This window comes from Onychomys torridus, chromosome 4 (genome assembly GCF_903995425.1).
Source record: "Onychomys torridus chromosome 4, mOncTor1.1, whole genome shotgun sequence".
Classification (NCBI taxonomy): Eukaryota; Metazoa; Chordata; class Mammalia; order Rodentia; family Cricetidae; genus Onychomys; species Onychomys torridus.
In genome coordinates, this window is record NC_050446.1 from 124,745,590 (window position 1) to 124,767,556 (window position 21,967).

The 21,967-nt window shown below is 41.1% G+C and overlaps 1 protein-coding gene and 1 non-coding gene across 4 annotated transcripts in view; both read left to right on the plus strand.

Moving 5' to 3' along the window:
• The window catches only part of Ndrg3 (NDRG family member 3), a 65,445-nt gene that overhangs the window by 19,730 nt on the left and 23,748 nt on the right, over positions 1-21,967 (plus strand). For all 3 annotated transcript variants that reach the window (XM_036184020.1, XM_036184022.1, XM_036184023.1), the window contains one exon: positions 12,838-12,873. In XM_036184020.1, the coding sequence (XP_036039913.1) occupies positions 12,838-12,873 (36 nt within the window). The remainder of the gene's footprint in view (positions 1-12,837; positions 12,874-21,967) is intronic.
• LOC118583283 lies at positions 6,764-6,848 on the plus strand. The gene has a single exon (XR_004944869.1).

Genomic DNA, 21,967 nt, shown 5'->3' on the forward strand with positions numbered 1-21,967 from the left:
TTCAAGCTACCCTGGGCTACAAGAGATTGAACCAGTCTAAAAGAGAAACAGAGCCAGGTAGTGGTGGCTCATACCTTTAATCCTAGCACTAGGGAGGTGGAGACAGGAATATAAGATGGGTGGAGACAGGCTCTCGCTGCCCCTTCAGTCTGAGGATTCTTGGAAACAGGAGGAGCTCGCCCCATTCAGTCAGAGGATCCAGAGAGATAAGAAGTGACTGTGACTGCTTCTTTGCTTCTCTGATCTCCAGGCAAGCTTTATTTGTCAGAACACAAACAAAATACCATACAACAGGGAATATTCGTAAAAACTCATTTCTTAACCTACTCTTTGGTGCCTCCCTACCTTTTCTTTTCTTTTCGACAAGAATATGCAGTAATTTTCTTTTTTTAAGTTTTCCTACTTTATAGAGATCTAAAAGGAAAAAAAATATGGCCAATTTAAAATAGAAAGTGTAAAGGTGGCATTTGATTTAGGATCCAAATGCTTTACCTTTTAGTTTCTATAAGGAGATTTTAACATGCATGGTTAGTGATAAGACACAGGCTACAATGCTGTCCTAAAATTTGTTGAGTCTACAATGTGACCTTTTGGTCAACACCATTTTCATCAGAGATAGATGTCAGTAATATACCTCATTTTTTGGTGGCAGGGGTGTTGGTTTTTTGATATAGGGTTTCTATGTATAGCCCTGTGTAAACCAGGCTGGCCTTGAACTTTGAGATCTACCTGCCTCTGCCTCCTTAGTGCTAGGATTAAAGGTGTGTACTGCCATGCCTGACAGAATATACCTCATTTTTATCTTAGCATTAGAGGATTTTATGATGAATGGCATAGTTGACAGCCATTAGGACTCACCAGATACAAGGCATGATGTGAGGTACCAAACATTAAGACAACAGATCCCTCTTGTCCTCCCTGTTCAGTGTACACATCCAAAACTCTTTCCTATACTATTCTTTTGGTTTATTGTCATAGTCTTCTGTCAAAATACTTTATAGCTTGGTGTGAGTCCATAACATCCTTAAAGGAAAAAAAATGAGTGTGTGGATAAGGTGAGTGGGTGGGAAAGGATGAGAGCACTAAACAATGTTGATGCTAATGATCTTTGTCTGTCCGAAGCAAGGCTCTTTATAACATCTGGTTCTGCTGACTTATATTTTTACTAAATTATATTGCATCCTGCCAGCCCTATACTTATCCCTGTGACTTCTCTCTGTCACTCCTTCCTTTGACTTTCACTAGACTTCATGTTCTCTCCTTTGGCAGTCTATACTTTTTAACACCCTCTTGATTTCTGCTGCCCTCCCCCAACATGTCTCCAGAAATCTTTATCCATTAAATACCATCTTTCTATGTATAAGGAGGACTGTACCTAAAATAATGTGCAGGAAGAGGAGAAGGAACTAAAACCTACAGCTGTAAAGCTCATGTCTGGCCACAGAAATGAATATTCTCAAAGCAGGAGAAAGCAGACCATTTAGCTTCAGTAACTAAATAACCTGCCCTCAGTCTAGCTAACCATCAGAATCAGGTAAAGGATTGTTTAAAGATGAAGGTCCCAGATACCACTCCAGACCAGTCTGAGGGGTAAAGACTGTGGTCAGTAGGTGTCAGCTTTAGCTTCACATTGGAATTACCTGTGGAGATGTAAAAGTAACTGCTGCCAAGTCATCCCTCTTAACTAGTACCTTACTGGACTGGTTGGCTATATAGTTTAGTTGTTTTGTTCATAATAGGGATTGAACCAAGGATCTTTTACATGATTGTCAAGTGTTCATCCATTAAGCCACTTACCCCCATCATCTTCATTATTGTTTTGAGACAGGGTCTCACTGTAATTTATACTGGCCTTGAACTCTGGATTCTCATTTATGCTGTGTCTTGGCTGTTCAGCATTTTTAAAAGCTCCCAAGATTGAGACTGGACCATAGTTAATTTTGATTGCCAATGTTAGAAAAATGGCCTGATTGACTTCAGATATTTGAAGACTGAGACACAAATACATGCCCTTCCCTGGCCCTGAAAAGCCACAAGATGGCTGAGGAGGCATTAATGCAGAAGTTAGTTGCCTGTGTACATCACAGAAAGGGCAGTTTGGAGAAGGAAAGGGGTGGTGGTTGTGCCTATAGAAAAGTACTGAATTGGGGCTGGACAGATGGCTCACCAGTAAAGAATGTATATTGCTCTTGCAGAGGATGTGAGTTGGGTTCCTAGCATCCAGGTTGGGCGGCTCATAGCTGCCTATAACTCCAGCTCCAGGAGTTATATATCCTTTTCTGGCCTCCATGGACACCTGCATGCTCATGCACATATTCCCACAAAGGCACATACACATAATTTACACAAAGGAAAGAAAATCCCTGGATTAATGTCTGAACCTTTCTAAGGCTACAAGGATGTTTCAGCTAGGTATGATTTGTGCCTTAACATTATAGAATGAATTGTGTTCCCCCAATTTTATGCACAGAAACTTTAACCCACACCACATGTGACTTTTGGAGAGGAAGCCTTGTAATGGTTAGTTTTTTGTTTTTGTTTTTTGTTTGTTTGTTTTTCAAGACAGGCTTTGGAGCCTGTCCTGGAACTCGCTCTGTAGACCAGGCTGGCCTTGAACTCACAGAGATCCACCTGCCTTTTCCTCCCCAGTGCTGGCATTATAGGCATGCGCCACCACTGCCCGGCATGATGGTTAGTTTTAATTGTCAGCTTGAGATGATTTAGAATCACCTGGGAAGGCAGTCTTGATGAGGAATTGATTATCTAGACTAGGTTGGTCTATGGGCATGACTGTGGGGAATTGTCTCGATTGTGCTAAATGATTAGGGAAGATAACCTACAGCGCCCTATACTGGGTTTGAGTCATGGACTAGATGAAAAAGGGGAAGGCAAGCTGAGCACTGCAAGCTTGTATGTTCTCACTCTCTCTGCTCTTGACATCCCAGCGATAATCGATAACCTGGTTTGTGAGCTAAAACCAAACTTTTCTCTGTTAAGTTGCTTTTGTCAGGTGTTTTTATTGTAGCAACAGTACAAACAGACCTTTATAGAAGTGTTTAAAATTCAGTAAGGGCCAGAACATAGTAACTCACCTGATAGGGTTGGTGGCCTCTCCCTGTTACCACATGAGGGTACAGTGAGAAGGCTGTTATCTGTGAAGCAGGAAGAGCCTTCATCAGAGACTGAACTGAGCCAGAACCTCCATCTGAAACTTTGTGACTTCCAGAACTGTGAGGAACTAACCTTCTGTTGTAAGTCTTCCTATCTGTGTTATTTCCTTGTGACCCAAATAGACTGACACCAAGCAAAGTCTCACTCCTTAACTTCTGTCAGTTCCTCTTTGATATGCTTGCCCTGTTTCCATCCACTTCCCACACTCCATCTTGCTTCTTCCTCTCCCTGAGACATATTCCTGTCCCATTTACTATTCATGAAAGTCCCATGGTCAGACTGAGTGAAGTTCCCTTTGAACAGTGGCATTCTCAGAGAATTATACCTCAGATCCCCCCATGTTCACTGTTCGCAGGGATTCCTTGGTATTTGAAAACTGCCAGCTTAGCTCAGTAAGTTGATACTTTTGTATATATTGTAAAAGAAAATAATGAAGAAAATGCTTCTCACCCATCTCCACCATTTCATTGGATGTCTAAATAGCTTGGTGAGGTAGAGAGCACAGATAAGGGTATTTCCATATTGCTGTGTAAAATAAAGCTAAGAGAGGAAGTAGCTCTCTAGATTGAGCTCCAAATAATGCTCGCAGGATTTCTTCATATTGACACTGATGTTGTTTTGGACTAGATATTCTTTGGGACACTATTCTGTGCATTATAGAAAGTTTAGCAGCAACTTTGGCCTGTATCTACTGGATGCTACTAGCCCTCCTCTAGTGACAACTAAAAAGTCTCTAGACATTGCTAAATATCTTCTGGGGTACAAGGTCCCTGGATGACAATCACTGGCACTGGGTTTGAACGGATAGATGCCTTAAGACACTTTGTTGTTCCTTTGGCTTCCTTCCCTCCTTCCCTCTCTCCCTCTCTTTCCTCCCTTCCTCCCTCTTTTCATTTTTTGTGGGGTATGGACTATCCAGCTATTATTTATTTATTAAGTACTTTTTATGTGCCAAATGCTTTACATCCATTCTCTCTTAGTACTCAGATTACTCCTTTGAAATAGTATTAATATGCACCTAGCAGATAAAAGTAAGCTGATTGACAGGCCAGCTTGCCCAGTCAATAAGTGGCAGAGCTGGGACTGAAACCCAAGTCTTTCTGTTCTGCCAACTGTTGTGACCATGTAGACCTTGCCAGTGTGACTTCTCTTGTCTCTTTAAGGAGCAACCTAGAGATGTATATTATTTTATCCCATCTTTTTCTTTATGATTTGCTTTTAGCCTAAGACATTGCCAAACCCTTTCAGGCTTCAGGGAGCTAAAGGAAATGTAGACCAACTCTACTGCAGAGAAGCGTGTCCTGGGTGACCATAAGGAAGCATTTTCCATATATTTTAAGAGACACTTATGTTAACTTATCCCATCACTCGTTGGTGTTCTTCCCATTTTATTTTAGTATGCCTGTAATTTTGGCTATAGCTCAGAATTGTCAAGAAGTGGGTGAATTTGCCATGTTTATTTTGGCTCCAGTGATGAAAAGAATTTACCATCAGCACAGAATGTATAGATAAATGAGTGGTTTTTTTTTCTTAAATAACATTATAAGTTATAGTACAGACTATAATACCAGTGCTTAGAAAGCTGAGATAAGAGAACACCAAGTCCTAGAATACTTAGCAAGATCCTGTCTTAAGAGAAAAACCAGGCATAGTAGCATACCTCTGAAATCCTAGCACTTGGGAGACAGAGTCAAGAATGTTATCAAAGCTGACCAGTGCTAGTTGGAGCTCATTGACTCTGGACTGACAGCTCGGGAACCTGTGTGGAACTGAACTAGGCCCGCTGAATGTGGGAAACAGTTGTGTGGCTTGATCTGTTAGTGGGGTCCCTGGCAGCAGGGCCAGGACTTATCCCAGGTGCATGAACTGACTTTTTGGAACCCATTCCCTGTGGTGAGATACCTTGCTCAGCTTTGATACAATGGGGAGGGGCTAGGCTCTCCTTCAAAAAAGAATGTTGTCAAGAGTTCAAGATTAGTCTGAGTTACATAGTGAGTTCCAGGCTAGCCAGGCAGGGCTACATAAGACCCTGTCTCAAAAAAAAAAATGTTTAGCCATTTTTACAAATATATTATTTTCCAGCCTGGCATGGTGGCACATACCTTTAATCCCAGCACTTGGGAGGCAGAGGCTGGTGGATCTCTGTGAGTTTGAGGCCAGCCTGGTCTACATAGTGAGGGGTATGTAGAGAAATCCTGTCTCATAAAAACAAACAAAAGAACAAACATTATATTATTCTCTTAGCCTCTTGCTAAATAATCACCTGTTTTACAGATGAGGCATATAACTTGTCCAAAGCCAGTGTCTATTAAAGTATGAGAGCCCAGTCTAGAACCTTTAACTTTTAACTCTGACCCTGATCTGGGGATTTGATGCTGATCCTGCCATCTGCTGCTGCTTATTTGTTATTCAGCCACCTCACCCAGCAAACCTCATATCAAGCAGGAGAGTTGACCATGCTTCATTCTCCCTGTCTTCTAGTCTGCCTACTTGCTTTAGATGCTAAAGAGCCTAGTAAAAGCCAGAAGCCAGGTATGAAAACAAAAACAAAAAACAAATAGGAAGCCACAGTTAAAGATATATCAGGAAGGGGAATAAATACCCAAGGGGATAATGGAAACAAACTATTTGCTTTGTTTTGATTATTACAGTAAATTGTGAAATAACTCATACTGTAATTTAAGGTTTGCTTTTCTACTGATGACTAGCCATGTGAGCAAAGGGAAAGGGGAGGGTGTAAGAATTGTAAGAGGGAGAACTCTGGGATCAACTTTTTAAAAATTGCTTTTTATTAATATGGTTGTTTTGTCTGCATGTATGTCTAGGCACCACTTGTGTGCCTGATGCCCAAGAGACCAGAAGATGGCATTGGATCCCCTGGAACTGTAGTTAGAGATGCATGTGAGCTGCCATGAGAGTGTTAGGAATTGAACCTGGGACCTTGGAAGAGCAGCAAGCACTCTTAACTGCTGAGCCACCTCTCCAGCCCCTGGGAACAACATTTGTAAGCTCCAGGAGAACAGAAACAGAAGAGTTTGTGTCAGGGTTACTTTTTTAAAGATTGTCTGTGGAGTGGGACATGGGGTGGAAGGAGATTGGATGGCTCAGCCTTAACAGCACATGTTGTATAATAAGCCTGATGACCTGAGTTTAATCCCCAAAACCTATGTAAAGGTGGAAGGAGAGAACCAGCTGCCCTTTGTCCTCTGACCTCCATATGTATGCAGTGGTACATATATTCCTCCTCCAATAATACACATACAATAATAAAATAACATTTTTTAAAAATTTAATAAAGGTTTCCAGAGGGTCTGCCCTATTTGGCGGGTTACTGGTTAAAGGCTGGGTAGCTGGAGTGTCCGGAAGAGCTGTGTAATAGGGCAGGCAGTACCTAAGTTCCCTGGCAGTCCCAGGTGAGCCTGCAATATTTACTTACTATGATCAAGCCTCATTGTGGATGGTGTTGCCTGCTTAGAATCTGAGATTATGAAAAAATTCCAGGGAAAATCTGGCTCAGGGAAATGATAAGAGATATTGTGGAGTTAATTAGAGGTAGGTTTAGGGGTGCCCCTGCTACTGTAACTGTTGGCCCTGGCTAATGAGAACTTGATCACTGTATATTCTGAGTTTCTGGGAATCAGGAGATGGAGTATGCTCCGAAAGAAAGACTGTGGCTGAGAGAAAGAAAAGGAAGAGTGTGTGGGGGCTTGATGGTGGGTCACACATCTCGTATGTATGAGGCCCTGGGTTCAGTCTCTAGCACTGCCCCCCAACAAGTCTGCAGTTAAAATCACATTTGTTGACATTTTCATCAGAGAGTATTCTGAGGTGCTATTTCTGATATGCACTACAAGGTGGGTATATCTTAGTGTGCTGAGGCAATTGTCACAACTGTAAAAAATCACCTAAAAGGACTGAGGCAGGCACATATGAATGCCACCACAACAGACTGGGCGACTGTCAACCGATTTCAAGAAGCAGGGATAGTGAGAAAAGCCCAAACCACAGCCACAGCCTATCAGAGTGCTCAGGGGTTAATGCAGGAGTCTACGGCCTATAGCGTTAGCCCAACAGTGTGCAGTCTACGTGTCAGTTTCAAAGCTGAAATTGTATTTTTTTTCAGCAGTCGACAGGTGATAACTTAATTACAGATGACAGTTTTCTCATAGCATCTGGACTCTATGGATTTATTTAGGAAGTCTGTTATTATTTTTGGAAATAATGATTGATATAGATGCTTAAAATACATACATATAGAGTTTTCATTCTTATCTTAGATTGTCAGCTTGAACATATTTCTCCTCAGAAAATGGTTTTCTGAGGAGGCTAAAGTGGAAGAATCATAAAGTTGAGGCCAGCCTAAGCTACATAGCTCTATCTCAAAGCTTTGAAGTAACGCTGGTTATTAACGTATGTTAATTGTTTGTTTTACTCAATTAAAAAAATGGGGTATTTTTTGAGCTTATTTGAACTGCTTGTTCACACTCCCATTTTCATTTGCTTTCTGTTGGGAAGCATTTTTTTTTTTTTTTTTTAAGAGAGATGCTGTGTTTTTCTTCTCTCTAGAAGGTTCTTTGTTGTTTTGGCTTTTGCCCCTAAGGGTGGAACCTAGGGCTTCTGGTGTGTTACCCAAGCATCGTATCACAGAGCTACATCTCCAGCCATGCTCCCCTTTAGAAAAATTGTATCTTCAGAAAGAATCTTGCTAAGCTGTCTAGACTGGCCTGTAATTTGTCGTTGTCCTGCCTCAGTGATTCATATATAGTTGATTACAGGTATGCTACAACACCTGGCAGTTAATTTTTGTGTCCTTTTGTTTTTTGAGATCAATTTATTTCTAAAACTTTTATTGTTGTAACAACTTACTATTCCCACTTTAGTTCCTCCCCTGTTTGGTATTTGTGTCTGCCTCAAATTCTGTCTCTTTTGAGGTGTTCGTAACCTCTTCAAGATGACAGTTTTGCACTTGCTGAGTGTCAGGACCAAGAATAGCTGGTGAGTCAGACATAGGCCCCTCCCTGCTGCGAGCTCACAGAACAGCCAGATTCCCTGGGTCTCCTTTCGGTGTTGCTTTCAAGGTCTTATTAACTCATCTTTCTTTACATTGTGGCCATTGTCTTCTGCCTCTCAGAACTTCATATACTTGTTTTGCCTGCATGTTATGTGAATAAATGTACCATAGCATGCCTGGTGCCTGCAGAGTTCAGAAGAGGGTGTCAGATCTCCAGGAACTAGTCTTACAGACAGTTGTGAGCCATCAAGTGTATGCTAGGAACCAGGACCTCTGGAAGAGCAGCCAGTGCTCTCAACCACCGAGTCTGCTTCCAGCTCCACTTTTTACATTTCTTTTTTAAATTATTAATTATGTATACAGCATGTATACCAGAAGACCAGATGACCAGAAGAGGGCACCAGATCTCAATACAGATGGTTGTGAGCCACCATGTGGTTGCTGGGAATTGAACTCAGGACCTCTGGAAGAACAGTCAGTGCTCTTAACCTCTGAGCCATCTCTCCAGCACTTTTTTCCTTTTTTGGAGCTGAGGATCGAACCCAGGGCCTTGCGCTTGCTAGGCAAGCGCTCTACCACTGAGCTAAATCCTCAACCCCTTTACATTTCTTGATGTGACATGGTATTGGGGAAATACATCTCTCTTCTCTCTAGTGATTACTGTTTCTCCCTTCCAATTTTTCAAATTTATTTGTGTTACATACTCTTCTCCTTTCTTTGACCAGTTCTTAGTTGCTTTTTCCTTACTCAGTTGGGGGAATTACTTGCTTTCAATTTATATTTTTCTTGTTTGCTTGTTGTTTAATTTTTTGTAGTGCTGAAGTTAGAACACAGAGCTTTGATGTGTCATGCAAACACCTCTATACTGAGCCACATATGAAGCTCAGAGCGCTGCACAAAGATGGTCTTGCATTTCTCTCTGTCTCTCTGTCTCTGTCTCTCTGTCTCTTTGTCTCTCTCTCTCTCTCTCTCTCTCTCACACACACACACACACACACACACACATACACACACACACACAAATAAGTAAAAAAATTATTATTAGTACCCATTTTTTTCCTGGGAGTCGAGTTTGTACATTAGAGTAAGATTTTTCCTAACTCATCAACAAACAAGATAGCTGACATTTCTGGAAGCAATTGCCTGTTTCTGCTTTTGGCATTTCTCTTGTGCTCATCTCAGAGGCTTGTACTTCACAAAATGCCTTGTGGTTACTATCACATGATCACAAGGAATCTGAAGTCATGCATCCAGTGACAGCTGCTCCCAAAGAGCCCAGTCAGATTAGAGTGATTTTTTTTCTTTAATCTTTCTAGATAATCCCTAAAGGAACCTCTAGGAACACTATAAGACTGCAGCCCTAATATGACCCATCTTTAAACCTATGCTTTTTTGTACAAATCCTTTTTGTTTGGTATATTACAAAAGAGAAACACATGCTTGTGGTAGAAAAGCATTAAAGAAATTACAATCACTCACAAATTCTGCAGAGATAGATGGTGGTTAATGTTTGGTATTTTCCTTCTGGTCCTTTTGTTTTTAGACAAGTCCTCATAGTCTAGCCAGGCTGGGCTGGACCTCACACTGTAGCTCAGACCAGCCTTGAACTCCCAGCAATCCCGCCTCAGTCTATAGGGATAGGACTAAGCATGCACCTAGCTTAATCTTTTAAAATTGTCTTGCTTACTGCATAGATCAAAGAATTCACCTGCTGGTCACTTATATCTTATTGAAACCATCTACTTTAGTCTGTGCAAGGACCCTTCCTTTGGTCTTTCATCGTCTTACTGGAAATTAAATGCAATGGCTTCTTTGAAGAAGTTCTTATCTGTATCTTGTAGAACTATTAGGAGGCATACAACACCATGATGTCTTTTTGCTTATAGCGGCCTTCCTTGGAATGTGCTATCCTATCTCATCTGCATGGTTATCATAGCTGTCTTTCCCTGCTGTAACTATATCAGACTTTAAAATTATTTATTCAGTTTTGAGTAAAAAATGATACTCAGGCTAGCCTTCTCTGTCCTTGTTTATTATTTGTGGCATCTGCAGTTCCCCAGTTGATATGTTATGATTTTACTGTGTACCTCTTAGAAAACCCAAGTCTGTTTATCTAGAATCTTATACCTTCAAAAGGTCATCAGACAGCATTATACAGATATTTCTGCAATAGTGGAAGTGTTATGTGTATGTGCTGCCCAGTAACATGGGCATTAGATATGACTAATGCAGCTGAGAAATTGATTTTTTTAAAATTTTAAACCTAATAGCAAGGAATATTCCATACACCTGTAATCTCAGCACTCAAGGGGTAAGAGGATTGTGAGTTCAAGGCAAGCCTAGGCTGCATAGTGAGAACCTGTCTCACAAAACAAAATTAAAAACAATGCAGAAAATGTTAAATATATACATGCATAACTTGAATTCTTCATGTAACTGATGGCTACCATATTAGATTGCACTGATCCAGATTACTCCAGCTGGTTCTACTAGCTCCTCTCCTGGGCAGGGCAGTTTGTTTCTTTTGGTATGTGTACCCATAGGCTCCACCTCAACCTTTGTTCTGTCTTGCCAGCTGGATAAGTGGTGGGATCAGGAAGAATGGGTTTTTTTTGTTTTTTTGTTTTTTTATGTTGGGAATCAAACCCAGGGGCCTTGAATATACCAAGGCCAGTGGTGTAGTAGCCACACAACCACCAGCTACACCTCTGGCTCATTGAAGAACTATTTCTAAGGTGAGCTTCTTGAGCAGTTGTATATCTAGAAAGGCAATGTTGAGAAAGGCTCTTATTTGGAAGCTGTTGGGGAGAAAAATACATGTACCCTTATATAACAGTCTAACTAGTAAGAGCTTTTCAGGGACGGGCTTATCTTTTATGAAAAATCAAGTCAGAAGGGTTTTTCTCTCTTTTTTTCCACATACATCACCTGTTACCCTTTTTGTACTCTTATGTTGTACTCTTTCAACTTTGGCAGCTTCAGCACTGCAGATGTGCCTATGAACCATTCCTTGACTCCCTCAAGCATTACTGTCAAACAATCCCTTCCAGAAGCTTGGTGATTTCATTTGGAACTTTTAGATATATTGTGCTTTTTTAAATGATTCAGTGATTTTTTTCCCCTCTTTTTTTCTTATCAGCAATTTCATAGGATATAATTAATATGCCAGTCTATTAAGAACTCCGTTTTGGCTGGGCGTTGGTGGCGCACGTCTTTAATCCCAGCACTCAGGAGGCAGAGCCAGGTGGATCTCTGTGAGTTTGAGGCCGGCCTGGGCTACCAAGTGAGTTCCAGGAAAGGCGCAAAGCTACACAGAGAAACCCTGTCTCGAAAAACAAAAAAACAAACAAAAAAAGAACAAGAACTCTGTTTTGTTTTTCTTTCTTTCTGTAACATTGCTTTTTAGAAAAATTTCATTGATTTTTATTTATGTCTGTGTGTGAGCCTGTTTATATATGTGCAATTCCCACAGAAGGCATTGGATCTCTTGAACTGGAGTTACAGGTGGTTGTGAGTCACCTAACCTGGATCACTCTGCAGGTGCTCTTAACTGCTGTGGCATCTCTCCAACCCCCAACATTGCTTTTCTTTTTTTCTTTGTAATTAAGGTTTACTATTTTTATTTATATACATGTGTACGTAGATGTGTGCACAAGTGTGGGAGTGCCTGCAGAGGCCAGAGGTTTTTGATTTCCTGGAGCTGGAGTTATAGGTAGTTGTGAGCTACCCCAAATGAGTGCCAGAACTGAACTCATGTCCTCTGCATGAGTAGTGTGCATTCTTTTGGTTTTTTGAGACAAGGTTTCTCTGTGTAGCTCTGGCTATCCTGGAACTTGCTCTATAGACCAGGTTGGCCTCAAACTCAGAGATCCATGTGCTTCTGCCTCCCAAATACTGGGATTAAAGGCATGCCTGGCACAGTGTGCTCTCTTAACTGGGAGCCATCTCCACAACATTGCTTTTCTTCCTCCTCCTCCTCCTCCTCCTCCTCCTCCTCCTCCTCCTCTCCTCCTCCTCCTCCTCCTCCTCCTCCTCCTCCTTCTCCTCCTTTTTCTTTTTTTTTTTTTTTTTTTTTTTGGTGCCTGTCCTGGATCTCTCTCTGTAGACCAGGCTGGCCTCGAACTCACAAAGATCCTCCTGTCCTCCTGAATGCTGAGATTAAAAGTGTGTGCCACTGGCTAACATTGCTTTTCTTAAAGAAATCTAACTAAAGTTAAATTTGAAAATCTTCATTTCTTGGCTTTGTCTTCTTCCCAGTTGTTTCTTTAATTTCTAGATCTGGGAACCTTCTTTCGATTCTCCATCACTGTTGGTGTGGCCTCCAATGTCTTACTTCCCATGTGTGTTGAGGATGAGCTTTAGACTGTGGTTCATGTTTTGCCCTCTTCCTACACATCCTTACTGCTTTCTTTCCTCAGAAAGCATAATACAACAGGATTTGCTGGATGACTAGGCTTTATCTTCATGTTAATCTCACCTCTGAAAATGAAGCCTGCAGTAGCATATCAAACATCCACCCTCTCTCCAAAGCCTTCCAATGGGAATCATTTTAGTTTGTGAGAACTAGGGAGTCTGCACGTGCACTGCTTTCATTGTGAACTAAATTTACTGCACATTTGGGGAAACTGACTGTGTTTTCTGCCTTCCATTGACAGAATGGCACACGAAACTTCCAGGACTTTGACTGCCAGGTAAGGACTGTACAAGCACCAAAGAGGCTCTGTACAGGGTCCCTACAGTGCCTTCCTCCCTGTGCCAGTGGTCTTAGAGAAGTAGATCTTGTATTGTTGTTGTTCGTATTTTGTTTTCTTTTGTTGAAGCAGGGGCTGTAGCCAAGGCTGGCCGTGAACTCATGACAGTGCCTCCTGTTTCAGCCTCCCAAGTTCTGTGTTTATAGACATGAGCCACCACATCTAGCTAAAAGTGTGCTCATCATACTAATTATGACTCATTAGTGTTCTTTTAGTCATTGGATCAAGTTTATTTAAAATGATTTGCTATCATATTGAAATAGTGCCTTCTAGGAACTTTTTGAGATCTCCTTTCCTCAAATGATATTAGAGACCTCATTTGTCACCAGTGGTGGAAGATTGTCACCAGACTGCAGATAAAATAGATGATGGGCAGTTTGGAGAAGAGACATCTTAATAGCAAAATTGTTTCCCAAACCAAAAAACCAATTATTATTAATACAAAGTGAAAATTTTTCCTTGGCTTTATGTTTGGAAATGCAAAATTTATCCTAACTCAGTATTCTCCTACATGGTACTGTTCTTCATAATCTACTATTGCCAATTTGAAAACCAATAAAATGAGCCAGCCATTCTCTACCCACTTATTTTATCTGTTAACTACCCCAGAAAGAAGTCTAAGAAAGGAACACACATGGATACACAGGGAACCCTATAAGCACACACAGCCTGACCCTCTCACTCTGGGGTTGTGCCATTGCAACAGCATGAAGTCAACTCAAAGGGTATGGGCAGGAAAGGATGGCCCTTCCAACTGCACTTCTTGTTTCCAGTACTCAGCCATCCTGCACATCCATCAGCAAAGAGTTACTTATGTTAAGTACAGTCTTTATAGCATTAGCATAAAAAGGAAAAACCAGTCCATTCAATCCTTGTATAGAATTTTTTTTTTAAATAGCTTTTGCATTGGCAAACCAGTTCTATCATAATTATTGGTCACCTATGGTAGAGTATCTATTAGACAGATGTGATCTTGGAAATGTATATTTTAGAGAAACAAAGCAATATTATAAGATGGTTTTTCTTGTTCCTCTTTTCCAAGTGAGGACATGAAGTGATTGGGACTGAAAAACTGCCTCCTCCTGAATCCATTACTTATTTTTCCCCAGATAAGTCCAGAACTAACATGTTTTAAGGAGTCAGCTTGTCCTCAAAGCTGAGGTTATTTGGCAGGTTAGATGAGGCTTGCTGTGCAAGGGCGGGCTGGTAGCACTGTCCTTGAGTTTTAGTTCTAGCTGGTTCTTTCTTTTGATAGAATCAGCCTAGTGTGCATGGGAGTCATTTTTACTCAGATTCAAAAAGTCTTTAGAACTTCTGATACTTTGTGGCAATAGGGTCAGTCAAGATTGAGTTTAGTTGTATTTAATTTAATCTGACTTCAGTGTGGTTTGGGTTCTGGTTGAATGGTTGGAGTTGTTGTTTTTAATATAATTTACCTAGAAGGATATCATTGAGATAAGAGTGACAGGAGACTCAGTATAATGCACTTTAGAAATATTATGTGTGCACTCCTTTCTGAAAGCATGGAAGCACTTGCCTTCATCAGAGACCAAAAAGTTAGTAAGTTTAAACCATCTATTTCTTCTGCTGTGTGTGTGTGTGTGTGTGTGTCTTGCACCCCTTTACCCCTGAGCTGGGGATGGAACCCAGGGCCTTGCTCATTCTAGACAAGTACTGTTTTCATATGTAAGTATAAGTATAGATTTAAGTGAAATTAAATTTAATATTGTCTTAGGGTTTCTATTGGGGTGGCTTACATCTGCAGAGGTTTAGTCCATTATCATCATAATGGGATATAGTTGTGTGCAGGCAAGCATAGTGCTGGAGAAGTAGCTGAGTGTCCTATATCTTGACTTGCAGGCAACAGCAAGTGGCCTGTCCCACTGGAAGTAACTTGAGCATATATGAGACCTCCAAGCCTACCTCCATAGTGACACATTTCCTCCAACAAGGCCACACCTACTCCAACAAGGCCACACCTCCTGAGGGTGCCACTCCCTGTGGGGGCCATTTTCTTTCAAAGCACCACAAATATTAAGGCTTAAAAATAGTCTAGCAGGAGCCAGTAAAATGGTCCAGTGTGTAAAGCCACTTGTGACATAAGCCTGATAACCTGAGTTCAATCCCTGGAACCTGCATAAGGTAGAGGGAGAGACAAACACCACGAAGCTGTCCTCTCACCTTCAAATGTATTCTGTGGTACGCATATATACACATGCAAGACACGATAATACTCTAGCAAGGGATCAATGAGATAGTTCAGTGGGTAAAGGCAGTTACTGCCTGATAACCTGAGTTTAATTTCTAAAACCCATCTTTTTAAAAATCCATAGGCAGCCAGAAAGATGGCTTAGCAGATAAAGATGCTTACTGCCAAGGCTGACAGCCTGAGTTCAATTTCCAGAGCCCACAGAATAGCAGGAAAGACCAAATTCTCACAGGTTGTCTTTTAACTTTTATGTGCGTGCCATGGCATGCCTCTCCCCACCTGTAAATGTGTAAATATAAATTTATTTACACATAAATGTATAAAAATGTAAGTGTAATAAAATTTCTAGAAAGAAGTCCAGATGCAATGGTATGTATCTATAATCCCATCACTCCTACATCTATACAGGAGACAGAGACAGAAGAATTTAGAAGCTCACAGTCTAGCTAGCCTAGTGTATACAGTATGGCAAAAACAGCAAGAGGAACCCTGCCTCAGCAAGCTGGAAGGAGAGAATTGACTCCTTAACATTGTCCTTTAATCTCCACAAGTGCGCTGTGCAATGCTTGCATCCCCAGAACAACAACAATAATAATAGCTACTACTATATTATTGTTATTATTATTTTATATTGGAATCTCCACTATAACTCAGTGGTAGAGCTCTTGCCTGGCATGTGTGAGGTCCTGGGTTCAGTCCTCAGCCCTGAAAATCAACAATAAAAAATTATATTCCTGCTTTTTTTTTAATTATGAAGTCCTGTACTGTTGTGTTACCATTTTCTTTGGAACCTTCATATGACATATTTTTTTTTTTAATGTATCTGAATGATAAGAAAGCTTAAACCTTATTTCACCAATGTGGATATATATATATGTATATGTATACACACACACACACACACACACACACACACACACACACACATATATAATCTGAAATAGCCTACCAAAAGGTCCTGATACCTTGAGTGAAAGTTTACTATCTTCTGGCATTGTGAAGATCACTTTAGTTGAGATCTGATAGAAATAGAATGAGATAGGCTGGAGAGATGGCTCAGTGGTTAAGAGCACAGACTGCTCTTCCAGAGGTCCTGAGTTCAATTCCCAGCAACCACATGGTGGCTCACAACCACTTGTAGTGAGATCTGGTGCCCTCTTCTGGCTTGCAGTGACACATGCAGACAGAATACTGTATACATAATAAATAAATAAATAACTCTTAAAAAAAAGAAATAGAATGAGAGCAGGTGTTTGTAAAGATCACATTTGTCACTAGTTCTGGATATATGGAGTCTCTGTGTTATAAAGAAAAACTGACTAGGGATATAGCTTAGTGGTAGAGTGTTTGAAGACCCTAGGTTCAGTCCTCAGTCTCCAGCATACACACACACAAAGACCTAAGATATAGGAACTATGATGTGAAAAGTCAAAGATGGCCCAGCTTGCCTGAGTCTTCTGTCTTAGTTTGTTTTCTATTACTGTGATAAAGGCCATGACCAAGAGTATGGTCATGGGGAGGAAAGGGTTTATTTCATTTTACATCTTATAGTCCATCATCAGGAGAAGCCAAGGTAGAAACTCAAGATAGGAACTGAAGCAGAGGCCATGTAGGAGCACAGCGCAATGATTTGTTACCCATGGCTTCCTCAGTCTGCTTTCTTATGCAGTCCAGGACCACCTACCAAAGGAGGCAGAGCCACAGTGGCAGGGCCCTTCCACAGCAGTCACTAATCAAGAAACTGCCCTGCAGACTTGCCTGCAGGCAATCTGATGGAGCCTTTTTCTCAAATGAGGTTCCCATTCCCAGGGAACTCTAAAGTGAGGTTGGTCAAAAAGCTAACTAGGACAGCTTAAATATCCGTGGACATTGTTAGGAAAGAGATCAGAACAAATGTCAGCCCGGCATAGTCATTTCAACAGTGAAAATTAATTATATGTGTGCTATTTCTCTTGATTCTTGTCACAAGTGGTAGCATTGCTGTTCAGGTCCTCTGAGGCAAACTTAGGTATATTGTAGGTGTAGAATAGTAAAGGAAGGGGTGATGCCAGTTGACCTGGTTAGAGCTGATAAGAAGGGAGAAAAAGCAATTATTGTGTGATGACAGTGATAAGCCCCTCACTGTCCCTTTGTCTACTTGGTGCTTCCTGACCCTTCTGTCCCATGTGACTACTTAGAAATGTGGAGCTAGAGCTTAAACAAATGCTGTAGCTTCTCTGTGTATATACTGTGTTGCTGTAAGAAAAATGACACTTTCATGATAATCAATAGCAACTTAAGGAAATTCAGCCAGCCAGGTGTTAGTGATGTATGCCTTTAATCCCAGCACTCAGTAAATATTAGTGGATAGTAAGAAGCTCTTGTCTGGGAGGATATATCATTCCCGTAGAAGAAGCTGATAATGATGGTGTAGGGTAATCTAGGCTTGGCCAAGGACTGAATAATTTCATGTTGCCTGTTTAATTGTAGTTGCTCTGTAGAGGACCCATTTGAGACCTGATACTATTACTATAGTGCAAATCAGTGTATGTGACCACTTCTTCAAAGGTGTTCAAACATCTTTAAACCTCTACAGATGAGGTCACTTGGTCAATGTTTTGTTACCAAGTGAGAATTAAGGGCTGGAGAGATGGCTCAGCTGTTAAAGGCTAGGCTCACAACCACAAATATAAGAGAATTAAGTTAGCAGTGAGTGGGGGTAGGGTAGGGGGAGCTTAGAGAAAAAGCTGAAGTAAAAAACAAACAAAAATCACAAATCACCACCTGCCTGTAAGCTCTGTAAGTAGAGGGTTTATTCCTCCAACAGGCCGTATCACATCACATTTATGATGGCTACCAACTTTTTCAAACCTTACAGCCCAGAGCCACAGTGCTAAGAAAAGATTTTTATTGTAATGTTATGGTAAAGTCTAGGGCAGGATTCTCAGTGGTAGAGAAATGGTCACATATGGGTGTCATACACAGCACAACCCTGAAACACAATGTGGTTAGAGTTCTGGGGTATTGGGTGGGGTTGGATATTTGCTCTTTATCCTCATTGTCAGCTAAGGTTGTGGAAAGAAGATATTGGAGCTGGTTCTTAAGGAGGAAAATAACTTCTTAGGTTGACATATTGCAAAAGAGATTTTCCAATGAGAAACGTGACTTGTGGGAAAGCTAGAAGTTGTGGGTGGCTGCAACAGAAAAACTAGATGTCTGGAAGTGTTGTGTGAACAAACTCGAGTGAAGGGCATGAGAGGTAAGAAAGAAGAAAGTTAAGGCCAGAGTCAAGGGAAATGTGTCACAGAACTTTAAACAGGGAAACGTGATAGGACAGGGGCTAAGTAACTGCAGGCATTTTACGGTGAGATTACACAAGTGAACCTTCTCCCTCTGTACAGAAAGAAGTAAGGTAATGAACAAGCATTATAGCAAGAAGCCTTGTGTTGGGACTTGGGGTGTAGCTCAGAGGAAGTATAATTGCCTAGCAAGCCTTGAATTCCACACACATCATACCTGCCTTTTGGAAACAATAAAAGTTTATACTAACAACATGTTTAGTAGGGAAGAAGTAATGACAAGCACGACGTGATCATAATTTAACTAAAGTAAAGGGCAAGTAGAAGTGTGGCAGCACATTTAACTAGAGGGAGAGGACATGAGAAAGAGACCAGACTTGGTGGCTATCCAACACTGGTACCATCCTAGCTCAAATTGTTAACAGGCTCTCTGGTTAAGATGAATCTTTGGTTGATAGGACAAGGCAGTCAAGATAGGTAGAGATGTCAGCAGCCTTTAGGAGCTTGAGTTGTTTCATAAGCCTGGAATTGTAGCATGTTCATAAAGTATACCCCTCAGAGATAGATACCAGAGCCTGGGGGAAGCCACCTGAGCTCCACCCTTGGATCACAGGCTGCCATTGTGGTCACATTCTAGAATGCTAGTGTGCAAGTCCCTAAAGAAAGAACCAGAAAGACAAATGAGGGTTGGCAGCGGCAGCTCACACCCTGAGGTGGTCTGACCATTGACTCAGCCCCACAGCCGGGGTCTCTGCACCCCTGCCCTAGTTGACAATGGAGATCCATACACAGCGCCCCCTGGAGGTTAGTGCCTTCTTTCTCTTCAGCCGCTGCTCTCAGACCATTTGCATTCACGCTCTTCCAAAAGGAAGAGGAGCTCCAGACAAGGACAACGTAAAGCAACAGGCCAAGACAGGGCAACAAGTGACAGTGAAGACTCTTGGCTCTTTGATGCTTTGGTTGTTACATGGTTTGAAGTCATATTATGGGGAGGTAGGGACTGAGTTCTCCCTTGAAAGGTTGAGATTGTGTTAAGGGTCCAATTTTGACTCTGAAGGTCATGCACATTGTGAGTGGTGACAAAGCAGTTACTTTGCCCCGCTCCCTTCCCACTTTAAAGTGTTCTTTTAGCTGGGGCGGTGGTGGCGCACGCCTTTAATCCCAGCACTCAGTAGGCAGAGGCAGGTGGATCTCCGTGAGTTCGAGGTCAGCCTGGGCTACAGAGCAAGGTCCAGGAAAGGCGCAAAACTGCACAGAGAAACCCTGTCTCGAAAAACAACAAAAAAAAATGTTCTTTTAAAAAAAACTCCATCATTTACAGCTCCATTTTTATCATTGTTCTGTTTTTCCTGTTTCAGCTCATTTTCCATCCCCTCAAACACATACCGCTGCTGACTACTGGCTAGGGATTGAGAGACTCCTGTGTTAAGGTCACATTGTATTTGAGTGTTTTCGTCTCATTTCTGAGGCCCAAGTGGACTGTTTCAGCAAGATTGTTTTTTTTTAATCAAGGTTTGGGTGAAGCAGATGGAAGGTTCTACTACTAGATCATCATAGTGACAAATTGGGGGACTTTCTTGAACTGTGATGCCTAACAAATAAGAGGACTTATTCCTCTCTCCCTTTATTCTTTTTCCCTCCTGTATTTTTCTCCATAAACAGAGCATGGAGATGAGACCTTGGTCCCCTGGAGTTCCCTTTCAGCATCCATTTCCTTCCTCAAGAAATTGAAGCTCTGAGATTGTCATACATTGCTTCTCTTCCAGTACTATATTTGTTAAATATCATAAACACAGTTTGTGGTGTGCTGTGAAATGTTTGTGTGAATAACTTACTGTACACATAGTCTTCTCTATCCTGCTCTTACTGGACACTGAATTTTTAAAAATTTCTTGGTGTTAATACTTAAACTGCTAGTTTACTCATTTTCATTTCATATATAAATAAATGATATATAAATTCATGATATAAATAAAGCAATTGATCTATTAATTTCCCTGTTAGTAGGGGCTGGGTTCTTTGTTTGTTTGTTTTTAATTTTTTGAGACAGGGTTTCTCTGTGTGGCTTTACGCCTGTCTGGGAACTCACTCTGTAGCCCAGGCTGGCCTCAAACTCTCAGAGATCCACCTGCTTCTGCTTTCCGAGTGCTGGGATTGAAAGTGTGTGTTACCACCGCGGGGCAGGGTCTGGTTTTTAAAAAATAAACATGATTGATGATTTTGTGTATATAACCGTGTTTGAGAATTTCTTTAGATATATCTGAAAGGAGGATTGTGACCAGGGACACACAATGAGATACTAAAAAACAACAACAAAATGCGCGCGCGCGCACACACACACACACACACACAGATGTTGTAGGTAGGCTCTTCTCAATACAACCAGAAATTACTAAACTCTTCTTCAGAGCTGCTATTCCAAATTACATCCAAGAATATGTATGAGCTCTTACTTTTCTACATTCTTGGGTATGTCAAATAGCATTTCATGGATTTGCATTTTGTACTTTCCTGATTGCTTTGTTGTTGTTGTTGTTGTTGTTGTTGTTGGTGGTGGTGGTGGTGGTGGTGGTGGTGGTGTTTTTCATGACAGGGTTTCTCTGTGTAGCTTTGGAGCCTTTCCTGGAATTCACTCTGTAGCCCAGGCTGGCCTTGAACTCACAGAGATCCACCTGCCTCTGCCTCCCGAGTGAGTGCTGGGATTAAAGGCGTGCGCCACCACCGACCAGTCCTGATTGCTTTCTTAATTTTCTAGGACAGGACTATGTTTGTCATGAGCTATTATGGATTGGTTGGGTTTTGGTTTCATTGGTTGACATTCTGTCCAGAATATAGTCTTTCTAAGGCAGAAACACCTCTCTGGTATGCTCTATTAGCCTCAGAGCTCACATCAGAATGTAGCATATAATAAGGGTTCAGTGTGGAGATACTTCATAAATTAACTTGGAGTGTGTGTGTATGCACACACACACAAAGCACATACATGTAAATCTGGCATGTCTATAAATAAATGACTATGCAATAACAGAGATTTATATCTTTATAGTCTTTCTATCCAAACCCTATGCTTCATCTCATAACCAGTTCATAATACTCAAGTCTAGTCTTCATTTCTGCCTTCCTTTATGTAAGCCATGCAGTGAGTTTTCATAGGCAAAATCAGTAACCAGGAGCATCAAATAGTGAAGCATACATACCATGAATCAGTAAAGGTCTCTCTCTACTCTGATCTGGAGCCTAGGATTTGAAATATACTGATGTCCTATTAGGCAGAAATTGTATTTCCCACATGAGAGAAACCAAAGTTATAGTGAAGTTCACTATTAAATAGAAAATTATACTGGAAGCCTATTGCATTTGTTGAGATTACCAGTGGCACAATTAATTCTTTCTTATCCATGTGAAACTTTCTGAGACAGATGGAGACTTCAGCAGAAATTCATGAGGCTAAGTGCTATAATTTTTTTTTAGAAATGTAAAAGTTGAGAAAGACTAGAATAAACCTCAGCATTCTGCCCCCTCTCCCTTCCCATCCACCGTTCTCTGT